This window comes from Curcuma longa, chromosome 5, assembly GCF_044706935.1.
Source record: "Curcuma longa cultivar G26 ecotype Majalengka, Jawa Barat chromosome 5, ITB_CL_G26_1.1, whole genome shotgun sequence".
In the NCBI taxonomy this organism is placed as follows: Eukaryota; Viridiplantae; Streptophyta; class Magnoliopsida; order Zingiberales; family Zingiberaceae; genus Curcuma; species Curcuma longa.
This window is the reverse complement of record NC_133865.1, coordinates 5,727,421-5,744,284: the sequence shown is the minus strand read 5'-3', so window position 1 is coordinate 5,744,284 and position 16,864 is coordinate 5,727,421. Positions and strand designations below refer to the sequence as shown.

At 41.5% G+C, this 16,864-nt stretch overlaps 1 protein-coding gene and 1 pseudogene across 1 annotated transcript; both read right to left on the bottom strand.

Moving 5' to 3' along the window:
- Positions 1-1,435: 1,435 nt before the first annotated feature.
- On the bottom strand, positions 1,436-3,502 carry LOC141829207 (putative auxin efflux carrier component 9; annotated as a pseudogene).
- Positions 3,503-12,677: 9,175 nt separating this feature from the next.
- On the bottom strand, positions 12,678-16,038 carry LOC141829767 (mitochondrial outer membrane protein porin 6-like). Its single transcript, XM_074717282.1, has 5 exons — positions 15,990-16,038; positions 13,691-13,695; positions 13,473-13,583; positions 13,162-13,248; positions 12,678-12,755 (listed from the first exon to the last, which is right to left on the bottom strand). The coding sequence occupies exons 1-5, from the start codon at positions 16,036-16,038 to the stop codon at positions 12,678-12,680; spliced, it is 330 nt and encodes a 109-aa protein (XP_074573383.1).
- Positions 16,039-16,864: the final 826 nt, after the last annotated feature.

Genomic DNA, 16,864 nt, shown 5'->3' with positions numbered 1-16,864 from the left:
TATTAAAATTGATCTCTTCTATGATTTATAGTTTTCTTTCTTTAAAACTGTTATCACGGTTGGCATTCTATGGAGTAATTGAAATTGAGGTTGGATGTGATTATTCATCTAGCTAGGTTAAATAAAAAGCTCTTAGTCATTCTAGAGATATCCAAAGTCCCTGGCTTGTGAACTGGAGATGGAATTTCCACTCCACTTGAAACCTTCACAAGACTAAAGTAATTTTTAGTAGATGGTAACATCAGCAGTTTATTATTGACAAAAAGAGTAGAACTTTTTTTTTATAGTTAAAAATGGAATTAGATAAAGTTCTAACTCTTAACTTAAACAAGAGTTGAACTATTCTTCCTTTCTGACCTGTCAGTAAGAGTTCCTAGTGTTTACCATTCTTTTTCTCTACTTATTTGAGAGATGCAAATTTGTTTAAGCATCCTTTTCCCTTGAACCTCTACTCTGACCTTTGTACCCTATGGATTTTAGAACGTTTAGAAAACTAGATTATATTGAATCAAGGTTACTTTGCAAATGATAGTAATTCAAAGTTGCTTCAGAATGAATTGGGAAAAAAGTGCAGACCAAATTTTAATTTGAGAAAAAGTTGGAACAGAGTTTTATAATAGCCAGATTGTCTCGAGTGGAATTTCTTGTATCCTTAGCTGAACAGTTCGTTTAGGGAGAGTAGCCACTTCATCAAATGTTTGACTCACCACAATTTGATAGGGTTCCTCATCCCACAATTTACATGCCAGAGCTTGAGGATGCTGTTGCAGTCGATGATTTTCTTACTAGGACAGTATGATCGTACCTGTAGACCACCTTGTTCAACCATGACTTGGGAGAATTTGATTGATCATGCTCAATCTAAGGGCACTGTGAATAATAAATGAAGGTGGACATGAAGCCAAACCTTTAATTCGCATTGCAATTAAAAAGTCTTAGTCTTAAATCACATTGCAAGAGATTTTTAAAAAAGCTTTTACTCTTTAAAGTTAAATTTTAAATTATTTAGGGTTATGCATAGTTAAGGTATCGAGATCATCTAAAGGTCATGCATTTTAAATTGATTTATCGATATTTTTTTTTTGCTAGTAAAAAATTATCTTGCGAGATATATTAATTGAACCATCTTAGATTAGATTTAAAAAATAATTATGCATAAATATTAATATTAATTATTATAAATGCAACTTAAAACACACCCCGACCAAAAATTAGATCTAATTTTTCTACGCAAAAAAGATAGTTTACACACAAGTACTACAATTTATTACGCAGGCCTTGGGTCAGTACCATATTACCCTTTTTATTGCGGCAATAAATGCCTTTGATGCATGATGAGATTTATCAGATAGTCGTGGGATGATCGTGTAGCGTCGTTAATGTGACAGATTCCACCTTTATTGTAGAATATTTATCAGATTCAATAAATGCCCTTTCACAGGCTTAACACAACGTAGTAGAAGAGTGTGATAGGAACTGACAGCAAAATGCCCACAATGACCCTGTACATATTAATGATTCTTAGAATTAATGTAGAATTGTAAAAAAAAAAAAAATCAAAACAAATTAACAGAGGGAAAGGGTATCGAAATCAAACCCCGTGCTCATGATGTCTGCATGGACGTTGTATTCCTCTGCATAAACAAACGAAAGCACCGCGAGAGGAAGAGCAGCCTGCAGCAGCGATACAAGTGCTTCAATTTTCTGATCTATTATTATTTTTTTATTTCGTTTTTTTTGTTTCTGAAAAAATGTTAAATAAATCTTTTAAGAAAATTACAGTTACCTGTACAATGTAAGGCCCGCCGGATTGGTCCGCCCCGTCAAGTAATTTAGGCAGATTGAATTGAAATTTTATCAACCCATTTTAAGATGGATTCAGATGGATTGGCCCGTGGGGCCCATGACTCGCATGAGTTGGCCCGTGGTGGGCTTGGGTTGACCCATCGGTTGAGAAAGTTTATTTATTTATTTTAAATTTTAAAATTAAAATAGAAAACTTAATGAATATGTGGGTTTGATCTATTTAAATTACAATTTAAGTTTAAAAATTATAATTCAAACTTAAAAATTTCAATTTAATTCATTTAAATTATATTTAAAATTTAAAATTTTTAATATTTTTTATTTTTTAATAAGCCCTGGATTGGTCTGTCTAACCCGCGGCCCACTTTGAATTGGATTGGGTTAAAAATTTCGTAATCTGCCTAATTGGTGGGTCGATCCGCTCCGCTTCACCATTTGATGGGCCCGTTATGAATTGACTCGCTCCATCATGGATTGACCCGTTTGACGGCTTAGTACAATGCCTACAAGCAAAAAAAAACCCGCGAAGGCCGACCGCGAGCGACGCCGCGGCCATGACCGCGGGGCCCACCACGAATCTCGCGACCATGGCTAAAAGTGCGAGCTTGTAGCCACATAAAATGAATCTTTTTCGACGAGCCATGAAAGTGCCTGCGATTAATTAATTAATCGATCGATTTAGCCCAAATTAATATACATAATCTATGAGAAATACCCTGCGATCGAATTATGCGTAAAGAATAAGAAAATTTCTTGACTGACCCACGCTGAACATGGCTAGCCCAACGGCTGACACTGAAATGATCGCCAGTGAATTGTCGATGATCGGAGGCAATTTGAGATGAAGTCTGCGAGAGAGAGAGAATAAAAAATATATATTAAAAAATGATTCGCATGAAAATGCAGGAGGAGTTGGATCGGTAGAAATGGAACCTGAAAGCGATGAGCGACCAGGTTATAAGCCGAGCATGCTGCTGTAGGTGTTGGGGAGCTTAAGAATCTTCTTGGCCGCCACCGCCAGGATGCTCACCGCCGACGGCCACCCCTCCTTGTCTTCTTCCGCCAGAGCGTCCGCTTCAGCGTCGCGCTGCGCTTCGGCATCCGCCTGCAGCTGGGAGCGCGCGGCGGTCTTCGCCGCCATGTACTCGAGCCAAGAAGACGACGACGACGAACCTGCATGCGGCAGCTAGCCCAGGATTATGGCTGGGGATTGGCAGGTTTAAAATGGGAGAAGGAGGAGATCGATCGGAGTACGTACCAGAATGCGAACTGGAGGACCACGGTCTGCGCCATCAGGCTGTCGGAGACGGCGCCGTACATGCCTTCGAGCACCGGCACGCCCATGATGATGGTGTTGGGCAGGGTGACGAGACGGAGAAGATGGTGACGGCCCAGGCGAGGGCGTCCTCTTTCTTGGCGAGGCGGGCCCAGGCCGCGAAGCCGGCGAGCGCGATGAGCTTCTGAAGGGAGTCGGCGGCGAGGAAGCGGAGGTTCATCGCGTAAGGGTGTCCCCGTTGGAGGAGATCATGCGGAAGGTGAGGAGGGGGATGGCGAAGACGGCGACGAAGTGGTTGATCCCGGCGCACTGCTCGGCGCTGAAGGCTTTAGCCTTGGCGGAGGCGTAGCCGAGCGCCATGGCGGCGTACAGGGGCACCATGGCCTCCACCACGTGGTAAAGGTTGGACAAAGAAATCATGGCCGGAATCGGAATCGGAATCTGAAACCGGAATTAACCTCTCCAACATGATCCGGTTTGGCAGTTATTTAACGTCAATACATAACAAATTAACACACAAACATTGTAGATTAGAAAATATTGGAAGATTAAATATATGTGATGATATATCATTGGAAAATATTGGTGTCCAGCGGAGACGTCACCTGGCCTGGAAAGTCGCCGACGCGACGGCGACAGATAGATGGATGGATGGAAGCTTCACTCCGCGCCAGCCTCATTGGAGGAGGCCACTTTCAGTTTCAGGCGCCGACAATACTTGGGAATTAAAATTCAACTCCACAGATTTATTTATTTAATAATTCACGTGATTAATTTTAATGATATAGACCAATTGACATATATATATATATTTGATAAATTTAAAATATAATTAACTTATACATATTTAAAAATTAACTTTTACAAAATATATATTCATCTCATTTAATTTATTATTGTATCTGTTCCGGTCAAATACCGCGGATGATTAAGTCATCAGTCAACGAACTATCTGATATACATAGACGATCTCCGGATTGAGCCAAAGAGTCAAACCTGTCCGAACTTGAAGTACACTTCAAAAAAGAGATTAGACTGGTGTATCGGGGAGTCCTGACAGGCCACTCCGACTCTTAAGTTAGGATTTCGATGAGGATGATGTAAAACAAGAGAGAAAGTGATAGGAATAGAATTTCAGAGATCGAACCTCGAACATGGTGGTAGGTTGGTTCATTTATCATCTGCACTAGCCTCCTCCACATCTGGCAGGGTGACATCTTCATAGTTGTTTGCGGCCGTCTATCAAGAAAGGAAATTCCCTTTGATTCTCATTCCATTTTGGCTGTATATGTAGGAAAAGGGAACTTCGGAGGGAACCCCATCTGACAACTTTGCATTCTTCTTGACTATATGCGTAGAAGAGGGGTTATCGGAGGAGACTGCGTCTAACAATCTGGTACTCCGTCTGTCCCAATGCACAAAAGAAAGGGTATCGGAGGAGACCGAATCTGTGACTCCTGCAAATACATTCTCCTCCGAGCGGTTGTGTCGTGCTGGCGCTCAGGGGGCCTGAGGTGAGAACCCAAGATGAAGCAGGGCGAGTGAAGTGGCTGAGAATAAATGCTTGAGATGATCGAGATGAGGTTTGCCGAGGCGAGGCTTGCCGAGATAAGGTCAGCTGAGATGATTATAGCCGAGACAAGGTTTGTCGAGATGACTACAACCGAGATGAGGTCGACCGAGATGAGGTCGACCGAGATGATTATAACTGAGACAAAGATTGCCAGACAAGATTTGTCGAGACGAGATCGACCGAGATAGACCTGGTAGGATGGGCCAAAACTAGCCCCATGCGACATTTTTATCATGGTTTGAACTTGAGGCGCAGGTTATTTCAACATGATGGAGCCAAGTTCATGTTGACTGATTTTGCCATCTCAACTTAGACTTTGATCACTATCTGACCGTTACTTTTCTTTCAACGGGAGCCACGTCAATCTAGATCACCCGCATCAGTATCAAAAACAAGAGTAAAATAACAACAGATTTAATTTGTTTGTTAGTTTGATATTATAAATTTATAAATATTTAATGAGTTATGCAAGTTTATTCCAACTTTTATGCATGAACATTAATACACTTACGCCGGCCAAGTCTAAGTTTCTTCTACCTTTTCATTTATTTATTATTATTAATTTTTTAAAAAAATTTCTATTCGAATCTTAAAATGGCACTTATCAGTGTATGGATCTGTAATATGAGGCGCATTATAGGCTTACTATAGTGAAGACGAGATACGTAACTGAGCATGAGTAGCAGTAGGGTGGATCCTTTGAATGGGATGAACAGAGCTAACTACTATCAATGGTTCTTTTAAGACCATTTTAATAAGCGAAACAAATATTTAAGGAGAATGTAATGAAATGAGGGGTTTAGACTCACCCAATTAATCCTGGAGTTGGACGTCCTGTAGCTAGCTCTAGATAGGACTCTTGAAATAAAAATGACTTGAAATTTATTCTTCAAAGTATGGTGTGAAATAATTTCAGACCACTAGTGAGCCACTAAAAGCTGAAACTAATTTCTGAAACTCAAACGTCAGTACTTTTAAGCATATATGCTGATGACTAGCTACAGTTTGTTTTATAAGAAAACAAAAAACAAAAAGTAGTAGTAGTGCAAAGAGTAGTTCACTTTGTTATTTGCACGAAATATAGAAGAAAAAAAGACAACAGTCTAGAGCCTCATAAAGGACTAGAAATAGTGTATGCAACCAAGTGATTCTGCCTGTCTAGTTGGCTATATATGTCTCCATCAACTCCTCACTAAAGACCCACTATATGTGTTAGTGGAAAAGGCTTTAGACTTTGTAAGGTCACCCAGGGTCTTGGTAGCTCATCCATGTTTATGCTCGATTTGCTTTGTTCTTATTGATTCCACTATGCGTTTCGGGTACTTGGATTTCGTCAAGATCCACGGTGATGTAATGGTGGTGTGGTGGGCAATAGCCATGAGAGGTGGGCTTGGAAAATGATCGTCGTGTGTAGGGGTGGCAATTTTCCCGCGGGTTCGGGGCCCCGCGGGGAAAATCCGAAATGGGGATGGGTTTGGGAGTTTTTTCGGGTATAGGTTCGGGTTCGGGGTTTTTTTTTTCGGGTATGGATTCGGGTTCGGGGCGGGTATGGGAATACTCCCCATCCCCGAACCCGCCCCGATTCTTTAAAAAAGTCAACCCTAGACTGACCCTAGCCAACCCGATTCTTGTTGTGGAACCGTTTTCGTTCACGACTACCAAAGTGGTACCGCCCCTATCTGCTAGACCTTTTTCCGTGCTCATTTGCAGCAGTAAACGACAAACCCTAGGAAGACCTTCTGTTCTGCTGGCCTTTTTCCGTGGGGATCGAGCGGGCGGCGTGGCGGTGAAGCGATCACTGATCGGACGCTACATCCGCGGGTTTCTCGGCTCACGTTTTTTGATTCGCTGCCGATCGACTTTGGCGTTTCTGGTTCTTTCGTTTCTTTGGATTTGGATCTGTTTCGGTACTACTTTTAGCCGGAGCTGATTACGAGGAAGAGGTGGGATGTGAAGAGATGGAGGGAAACTTCGGCGGAGGTGGCTGTGGTGGTGTAGGAGATAATGGAGGGCCAAGCGACGGCCGGCCGCCGAATCCTTTTGCAGGACATCATGAGCAATGCTTCACTGGAACACAACGCAAGGCTGCTCTTGTTCGTCACGAGTCGCTTGTAAGATTTCAGCAGGATTGATCTCTTCTTTGTTTCCTTTGCTTGCGTATTTGCAATGTGGAAACCATGTAACCTCTCAATTTTCTTAAACTTTACTAAAATTGAGAGTGTTTCTTTGCTGATAGAGTTTTCAATTATTTATTTAGATGATAGAGTTTGTTTACTTTGCTTTCGCACACTATTAATATCTCATAACACAGACTGACCTTAAAATAAATCTGTTTTTTTCTTACAAGATCTTGTTAATGTAAGGATTATTTGGATGAGTAAATATGATTTTTGATATTATTTCATATCCTTTCAGATGGAAATTAATGATAAAGAGGTTGAGGGTGTTATGCAAACTACTCCAACTGTGGGAAGTCAAGTTCTTGCATCAACATCATCGCATTCGCAAAATGAGAGTGTTCCGATTGAGGTAAATGAAACAACTCTAAATCAGACTTTAGATGCTGAAATAATTGCGGATACAGATGGTGGAAAGAAAAAAAATTTTAGATCTATTGCATGGGATCATTTTGAAAAAAAGCTAATTGGAGGAAAATGGAAAGCAGTTTGTAATGATTGTAAGAAGACCTTAGGTGGTGAAACTAAGAATGGTACCAAACATTTACTTGACCACATAAAAACATGCTTGAACAAAAAACAGAAGACCATAAACCAATCTCTATTACAACCAACAAAATCCAATGATGGGACAACGCAGCTTGGGACATACCATTTCAACCAAGATCACGCAAGAGCAGAAGCTTGCAAATATGATTATATTACATGAGTACCCGTTATCTATGGTTGATCATGTGGGCTTTAGAAGGTACTCTTATGCCTTGCAACCAATATTTAAAGTTGTTTCTCGGAACACAATCAAGAATGACATTATGAAGATATTCGAGTATGAAAGAAATAAAACAATGAAATTATTAGACTCAAATGCTAGTCGAATTGCGTTGACAACTGATATGTGGACGTCAAGCAATCAAAAGAGGATTCATGACTATCACTTCACACTTCATAAATGTTTCATGGAAATTACAAAGTCGGCTTGTTAGGTAAATTTTTCTCTTTAATTTTATACTTGTATTTAACATTAATAATATAGGTCGAAAGACAAAAGACCTAGTAACCGAGAGGTCGAGATTTGCTACCTCGTACCAACTTGGAATGGCGCGCAAATGAATGAATGGGTACAAGCTAGGGGACCCCAACAATGATGTTTATTATTTTCATCTATTAAGATAATATGTTTTGAAAAGACAAATGTATGAAAATCATGGTTAATGCATACAATGGAAGTAAAGGTCAAAGTAAACGAATGTACCTGATGACGCCATGAATGGTTTACATGTTTTAAGTCTAAAATGTTATGCTCTATGTGATGTTCGGATTTTGTGAGTAGGAAAGGAGCTTACTAAGCGTTATGCTTATAGTTTACTTTCTTATGCTGCAGATCCTAACAGGTACTAAGCAATGGATGGAGGCGACAGGACAGAACTGATGGATGTGTGTGGTGTGTCGTGACGAAGTCCTGGCTATGAAACATGAATTCATTTGATAAACTTATGTTAATTTGTGTTTGTCAAACTGTCATGTTAACTATGTTTACAAGTTCTATTTAATATATGCGATTCTATGCTTATCAAAATGTCTTAATTTCCGCTGCTAAGTATAGATTTCGTATATAAAGATAGAATTTAAGAATGAATGAACAAACTGTAGCGTCCGTCAAGGCTCTGGTAAGGGCGGGCGTTACACTAATTCCAGATCGACATACATCAGCCCGTAGCACCCGATTTGTCGGCTTTCAAGCCACGAGTTTACTGACCCGGCATCAACCGACTGCATAATTTACACAGGGAGTTATTATTACCTGGGGTGGGTTAGCCATTCTTCCACGTCCACCATAATTTCTACGTCAAACCAATCACTTCATATGATCTGTTCCTTTCACTCCATCAAGATTGGCCTAAAGTCAAATATGGGCCCCACCACAACGCAGATATCTAGGCACTACCTCTTGCGCGCCCACTGCTTTCTCCAGTTTCCCGATCTGAGCTGTCGATCTCCTTTGTCGGGCTCCCATCTGCGTTGTCCCCCACCCTCAAACTGATCCGTGGGTACCAAGCTTGTCACTGAGCTTGGCGCACACACCACGCACAACTTGGCCTACCTTTCACTTGGCGTTCTGCAATCGCTCCCATGCGACACGCCGTTGGTTTCCCATGCGCCATAGTGACGATCTCCAACACAACACACCGTCATTTTCTCTTCCGCCCCTACACACGGCGCTTTATGAATCTCCTGTACGGCAGAGGTCAGTAGAGGCAAAACAATATAGAAGGCTAATATGGAAATGAGCCCCACCTCAGAATGGGTCTCAGAATGGAGAAATTAAGCTATTAAAGTACCCTTAATTAATTAAAGATGGTGTGATCAGCCGATTACAACACCCTTCAGTCAATTACATAATTAGTTACTCGATTGATTGAGAAGGACCGAAGGATAAGCTCGCCAGTTCGGACAACATGCCGAGTGGCGACCGAGCGTGACAGTACATCATGTATCCCTGCAAATCTGCCACATCAGCATCTCATGCCACCCTCCTCCACGCTACTGCACAATAAGAACATCATGCGGCTGCACTCCATCCCCACGGCAACTCCCTTGGCCGCCTGCAGCCCACCCACAAGCAATCCTGCGTCAACATCGCTGCACGTGACCACCCCGTGAAAGAGGGGGAACCACGGGAAAGCCTGCCACCAATATCGCTGCACGCCACTTCAGCGTTACATCGCCATCACCTCATCAAAAGCCTGCTGCACCACGTTAATTTGCAGCTGCACGCCAAAACACGCTGACCAAGCCGAAAGTCTGCCGCGCGACGAAAGTACTCAGCAAATCCTCTTCTCCCCGCGGCCAGCACGAGCAAAATCGCGAAACCCTTTCTTCTCTGTCGCCGGCGAGTGCCGAAGTCCGAACCCTCGCACCTTCCTTCGCTGGCGTCCCGAACTTTCATCTTCGAGCCTCCAGCCTCGAACCTTCGCCCAGTCTTCGAGCCTCCGGCCTCGAATCTTCGCCCGAGAAGCTTCGTCGTTGCCTAGACCGAACCGCGGCAGTCAAACCGATCCCCTCTTCTCCGCTGCCCGCACGAAGCAAGTCGCGACAGAAAACTCGTCGCTGCCTGCCCGAGCCGAATCGCAGCTGCAACATCTTATTTCCGCTGTTTTCCCAAGACGAGTCGCGACAGCGAGCCGTCGTTGCCTACGCGGGACGGAGTTCGCCATCTTGCCCTTCGCGGCAAGCCCGCCACTTCGCCCTTCGCGGCAGACCGAGTCGACAACCTCGCTCTTCGCGGCAGACGGAGTCCACCATCTCGCCCTTCGCGGCAAGCCCACCACTTCGCCCTTCGCGACAGACCGAGCCGACAACCTCGCTCTTCACGGAAGACGGAGTCCGCCATCTTGCCCTTCGCGGCAAGCCCACCACTTCGCCCTTCGCGGCAGACCGAGTCGACAACCTCGCTCTTCGTGGCAGACGGAGTCCGCCATCTCGCCCTTCGCGGAAAGCCCGCCACTTCGCCCTTCGCGGCAGACCGAGCCGACAACCTCGCTCTTCGCGGCAGACGGAGTCCGCCATCTCGCCCTTCGCGGCAAGCCCGCCACTTCGCCCTTCGTGGCAGACCGAGCTGACAACCTCGCTCTTCGCGGCAGACGGAGTCCCCCATCTTGCCCTTCGCGGCAAGCCTGCCACTTCGCCCTTCGCGGCAGACCGAGCCGACAACCTCGCTCTTCGCGGCAGACGGAGTCCGCCATCTCGCCCTTCGCGGCAAACTCCGCGGCAGCCTTATCCTTCGCGGCAAACTTCGCCCACCGAAGCCCGCAACCTAGCCCTTCCCGGCAAACTCCGCAGCAGCCTTATCCTTCGCAGCAAACTTCGCCCACCGAAGCCCGCAACCTGGCCCTTCGCGGCAAACTTCGCCCACCGAAGCCCACAACTTGGCCCTTCGCGGCAAACTTTGCCCACCGAAGCTCACAACATCGCCCTTCGCGGCAAGCCTCGCTCGCACCAGTGCGTTCCTTGCCCGTGGCGCTTGACCGAAAACCCTCACAAACCGCCACGCATGGTCATCACCGCCGAGCCCTCATCTCGGCTCATCTCCGAGCTTGGCCTCATTGGGTGGCGCCGGCATGGGGAAGACGGCAGCGGGAAAAGCGGTAGAAAGAAAGAAAAATAAAAGAAAAATATGGAAAAAGAAAGAAAAGAGAGAAGAAAAAATCTGTGGGACCTGACGCGTCAGCATAGACTTGACTAAGGTTGACTCAAGCTAACCCCTCGGCCTAATACAACACTTGCTTGTGATGCATCAAGATCCGAGTCTTCACCCTGGATCAAATGCCAAAAGCTGCATGTTCGTCTCTAGCACAGCATCTCGAGTCAACTATTCCCGGGGAACATAGTTGATCTCATTCTTATCTAACATGGGTTCTGACCTGGGAGGAATAGTATCTATCTTAGCCGTGCGAAGCTATGATTGACCCTTTTTACTACGCCAATTTGTGTCTAGTCAGTCGACCTTTCGCTCCTTCGACTAGACTAGCGGGGAGGCTTATGTTATGGGTGTTATAACCCCCCTCCCCCTCACGGATTTGGTCATCTAGGACTTGGCCTACTCTGCCCACTCGGCTCGGCAGCACAGCCTGCCCACTCGGCTCGGCAGCACAGCCTGCTCACTCGGCTTAGCAGTCCAGCACTGCCATTCGGTTCGGCTCAGCAGCTCAGCCCTGTCAGTTTCAGTAAGCCCACTCGGCACTCAGTCTAGCTCCCACTCAGTCTACTCAGCCCATGTGACATCAGAAATGGTCTTCCTAAGACCATGTCTTATCATAAAAGCTCTCTTGACAACTTGGATTTGATCCGCCATAATTGCTCTCTCTCTAATAGTCAACTATGGCAAGCATTAATGGTGGATATGACCTGTCAACAAAGGTCTCTTCAAGGACCATGCCTTGTCAGCAAAGGTCTTATCAAGATCTTCTCAAGATTATAAATCAAGATCTTCTCAAGGTTAAAGAGGAGGGGGGGGCTCCGATCTCTCTCTCTCTCTCTCTTCGGGATCTCTCTCACTCTTCTTATCTTTTTTGGGCTGAGCATTTCATTACAGTATTTCTATTTTACTGTACTTCTTCTTCCTCCGGACTGGGCTGACTTGAGCGTCGGAGTGGCTGTCCGGGGTCTCCCCGGCGCCAGGATGACCTCTTTCTCCGGTGATGTTTCAGGGCCTCTAGGTAGCTGATCTTCTCTCCTTATTCGGTGTGGTGGCCCTCTCCGACGGATGCAACCCCCTCTCTTCCCCTGCATGCTGACGGGTCCGGTGACGCGTCCGGAAGCCGATCTCAACAGGAACAGTATACATCATTAATAAAAAGAAACATACCCAAATTGATGTTTCAATGTCTTGACTCTCTCTTGACATCTTCTTCTCTCAAAGTAAATGCAGAAATTTTACTCTCTCAATATTTCTTTTCCTATCTTAAAGTAGATGTCATGGTTAAACAATAATCCCATTTTTTTCCTTCTATACTTTCACCAATTCTCTCAAGTGACTGCAAGATATGAAGAAAAATTATTTATTCTTTCTATAGTATCTTCCTCTCTTCTCTCAAATTATGTCAGAACTTAACTCATTACTTCTTAGGCATTTCTGTCTCTCTATGAGTAAACAACATCAACTTGTAATATTATCTCTTTAATATTTTGTCATACTTTATCTCTTTTAAAAATAAAATGATCTGTGTTCCTTCTCAATCCTTTAATTGCTGCCTTCATCTTCACAAACGTAAAATCTCTATAGTACATCTTCAGTTTCAAGTGTTTATTAAATTATACCCATCTGAAGCTCAAACCAAGTCATCAACTACAACATGCGAAGTGCAACAAAAGTCTCAGTTGCCACACCAATTTCAAAGCTTCTCCAAATGGGCACGTTTAATATCTATCAATCAAATTGGATGGGATCAAATCAAGAATCATTTCTCAAAATAAACTACTATCATGTGACATCTGTATAAAAGGCACTATAGGAGATGTCATATACATCCCAACTATATATTCCAAGGTATAGTCCTTAAGATTGTTGGCTCAGGCTAATTTACTCAGTTTCAAAGAAGTATAACTAATAGAAGTGTAGCTAGCCAAGCATTTTCTAATTAACACTCAAGGAAAGGGATATGTTGCAAAGGAACAACCACTTTTTGAGGTATGAAAAATTAAGCATGTATTGGTCTCTGCCTTGCAGGCAACAAGAAATAAACAAGAAGAAATCAAATGCTGAAGCAATTGCATGATTATAAGTGAATAAACAGTGTAATGTTAGGCATGTGCAGTTACATGAAACTAACCTTACCAGACTTCTGATCAGGTAGCTTGAAGCTTAACTTCGTCTTTGCACCAGCTAACAATTCATCTACAGTAGTTGTTGTTGAAACCTAATAACAAATAGCATATGTCAGTTGAAATCCTGAGAGTCAGCCTCTGGGTATTGCATACCATGCACATAAGGGGTTACAAAATGCAATTGCAATCCAACAAAAAATGATCATCAATATGAGGATCAAGGCAATTTGAAATTGGAAGTCAATTGACTTCATAGACGTATACTATGGAACCTGAGAGTATGCTAGAACATTGGTAAGGACAAATAACCACTTACATTGGAATTTGTATCAACTTTCACATCAATAAGTGTTTTACCATTTCTGCACTGAGTACTTATATCACCAAGAAATTGTTCATTCACTTTAATGCCAGTAGCTGTAAGGCCCTGATCCACCAAGGAGATGAAGCTCATTGAGATGTAAATGACAGAAAAGGTTAAAAATGAAACTTAATACAGAATACTCATTTTCATTAAGCTATAGTCTCAGGTACTGAAGCTGGAAAACAACTGCCAAAAAAATTAGTATATTGATCATTTTTGAAAGCACTACTTGGAAGAATAATGTCAAAATGTAGTAGTATTAATACACATATAATCAGTAACTAAACTTTTAAACTATCGTTGGAACTTGAAAATCAATACCTCATGTAGAGGAATTGTAGGACATAATCAATCATGACATAAGAAATCAATAAGAAGGGTAAGCCAACATAGGCTATACTACCGTAGGCAATATAACATGGAGAAGATTGATTTGGTTAAGCTAGAAGGCATTTCTAAATTCACAATTTAACTAGCATATCATAGATTATTTGAAATAGAACTATACAGATTATGCTATTTGGATTTGATCTAAAAATGTGTGATCCCAAGTTAATCATAAATATGAGGCATTTCATTTTTATGCAGATACCATGGTAATCAGCATAAGAAATAATTAATTCAAAGAATGAACATGAATAGAGGAAATGTTGTGAAAGAATATGAAACGAAGGAGAAGCAGCCTCCAATATTATATCTCCATTAGTTCTAATCTATACAGCAGTACTTATCCCTGATTAGTTCTGAATGGAGTAAAGTATTGCAGTATTTGCTATCCCACGTTGTGTAAGGGAGGAAATCTATAGCAGGCTAGCAGCGTTTGTTGTCCAATACCGAGAGGAAAAAGTTAAGGGAGCAAGAAGAAGGAAATACTCATCATTGCAATATGGTACCAATCATTGTTTCAAAGTTCAATCCATATTCGTCGGCAGAGTAAAGCTTATTGCTCCGGCCATGGAGCAAAATTGGCACTTATTGCACAAAGCATAACTTGCAATTTCTGGTCATCCCACCCAATACCAAATATGTATCACCCATATCAAGTGACACAAACCTTTATTTCCGGATTGGAAAGGGGAAGTGAGAAACAAAGAATATTTCCTCTTCTTTGAATCATCTTTTGGCTCTTTTGACAGTCCTCTACCAGTTGTTCCTATATAATATAATTAAAGGCAATTGCAACATATATAATAGTTATATTTGGTTAAAACATATCGTTATTTTCATAATCATCTTTGACATGATATATTTTGTCTAGATTCACACATCATTTGTCTAAAGTAAAAGAATATAAGTGAGCAAGCAGTTGTCATCTTGACCAATTGGTTCATCATCATCACCTCCATCAAATCATGCTAGACAGATCAAATCAAGCACTAAATGTAATTAACCATAAACATCCCTCTTATCTTACTACCCCAAGGGCAAGTTGTAATAGAAATCAAATGAGCTTTTTGAGAGAATGTACTGACTGAAAGTTCCATTTATATTCAAATTCTAAAGAATGACATGAGCAATGAAATGTTCATAATAAAGGAAGAACTAGTTCTTACTGGACCAGAATCATTTGACGAGGAAAAACAGTAAGAAATATCATTACTATAACACTAGTTGCAAGTATAACATTAAAATTATCATAAAACAAACAGAGTTATGAAATCAGGATAACATTACACCAAGAGGATATTCTCAATTCTACTTACCATGCATGAAGTACATACAAATCTGAAGCTTAGACAAGGTAACATAACAGTTCAAATATATTTCAGACAAACCCACTAATAATCAACCAGCCAAAATTGAACTATATGGTTTAAATCAAGTTTTTAATGCATGAATGTTTGTAAGGATTAAATAATAAGAACAAAAACAATGTGCAAAAGAAAAAGGTAATAAACAACCTACGCAAAAATTTGATTTATCCGTGGTGCTAGCATAAATTTTTTAGAGGAACAAGATTATCGTAAGTTTGTTCAGTTGTTCTGGACTAGATGAGTTCAACAGTCACTCTATTACAGACAACAAAAGTTCTTTTGACAATCAGTCAACGGACAAGAAAATCTTTAAATATATATGTTGTAGTGGAAGCTATCTACAACAATGACTAAGAATCTGACATATGTTAAATTTCAAGGTGTAGTAACAAGGGATTAAATGATCACAAAAATTTACATGAAACAAAGCTAAGACATTTCCTTAAAAAATGAGGGAAACAGGCACAAATAAAAGAAAGGAACAAAAAATGCATTTTCTTTTTCTCAAATCCAATGAATTTGTTGCAACAAACAGCAAGATATAGTAATAACAATTGAAAATATACTAAGATAGCAAGATACAATAAATGCAACTATATCTACTTAAGTGTTGACTGCAAAAACTGAGCAGCATTACAAAGTTTAATGGATATGCCCAGATTACAAAATATTACTCCTGATACGTCCTACAAGTTAATATCAATGCAATACTTACCTTTCGCTCTCTTCCCAATCTCAGAGAACAGAGCTGGACCAACTGCCATCTTTAGTCAACAGAAGGGCCTGTAAACAAAAATATCAATCGGTAAAGGAACTTGAGCATATATATCAAAGACACAGTAGAACAAATCAATGAAAATATATGGAAGCTTAGGAGCACCTGTCAACATGAAAGTGTCAACCAGAACAATTTCATACACAGATTTCACCACTATAATAATCGAAGAGAACCCAGCATCTGTAACGTGTTTACAGTCTAAGAATTCTTAGATTGATGGAATTTGGCCTGTGTAATTGTTCAAACTATTCTCTGACTCACCTAACACCCCATTTATCTCAATTTTCTTTGAAACAAAATTCCTAGGCTTCAGCATTTTTGCACATTTGGTTAAATGATTGGAGAAACTGCAACTTGCGGTGTAATACATTTATTTATATTATAAATTATACGATGTAATACAAGTCATACGTCGAACCCTAATTATATTGTAAATTCGACTGAAATGCTTTTCCATCCAATTTAGGCAGACGAAAAAATAATTAAAAATGATCCTAAAAAAAGAAAAATAATTAATCCTTTTTGAAAAAAAAAATCCATCTTAAATATTTTTATCCTCCCAAATAAACAGAGAGTAAGACAAGTAACTCAACACAACAACAGAGAGGAAAGCAATTTGCAGAGACATTTTGTTATATGAATGCTGTTCACTAAATAAGAGCTTTTGCCCATCAGCCTTCTGCATTGCTGCATACTCCCTGCCAATAACTACAGATCATGCACGGGATTCTGAGGATACAGCCATCTTGCTTGTGGCCTGACATCTTTTACTTATCTCAATCAAGGAAATTTGAAGATGGCAAAATTCCTAG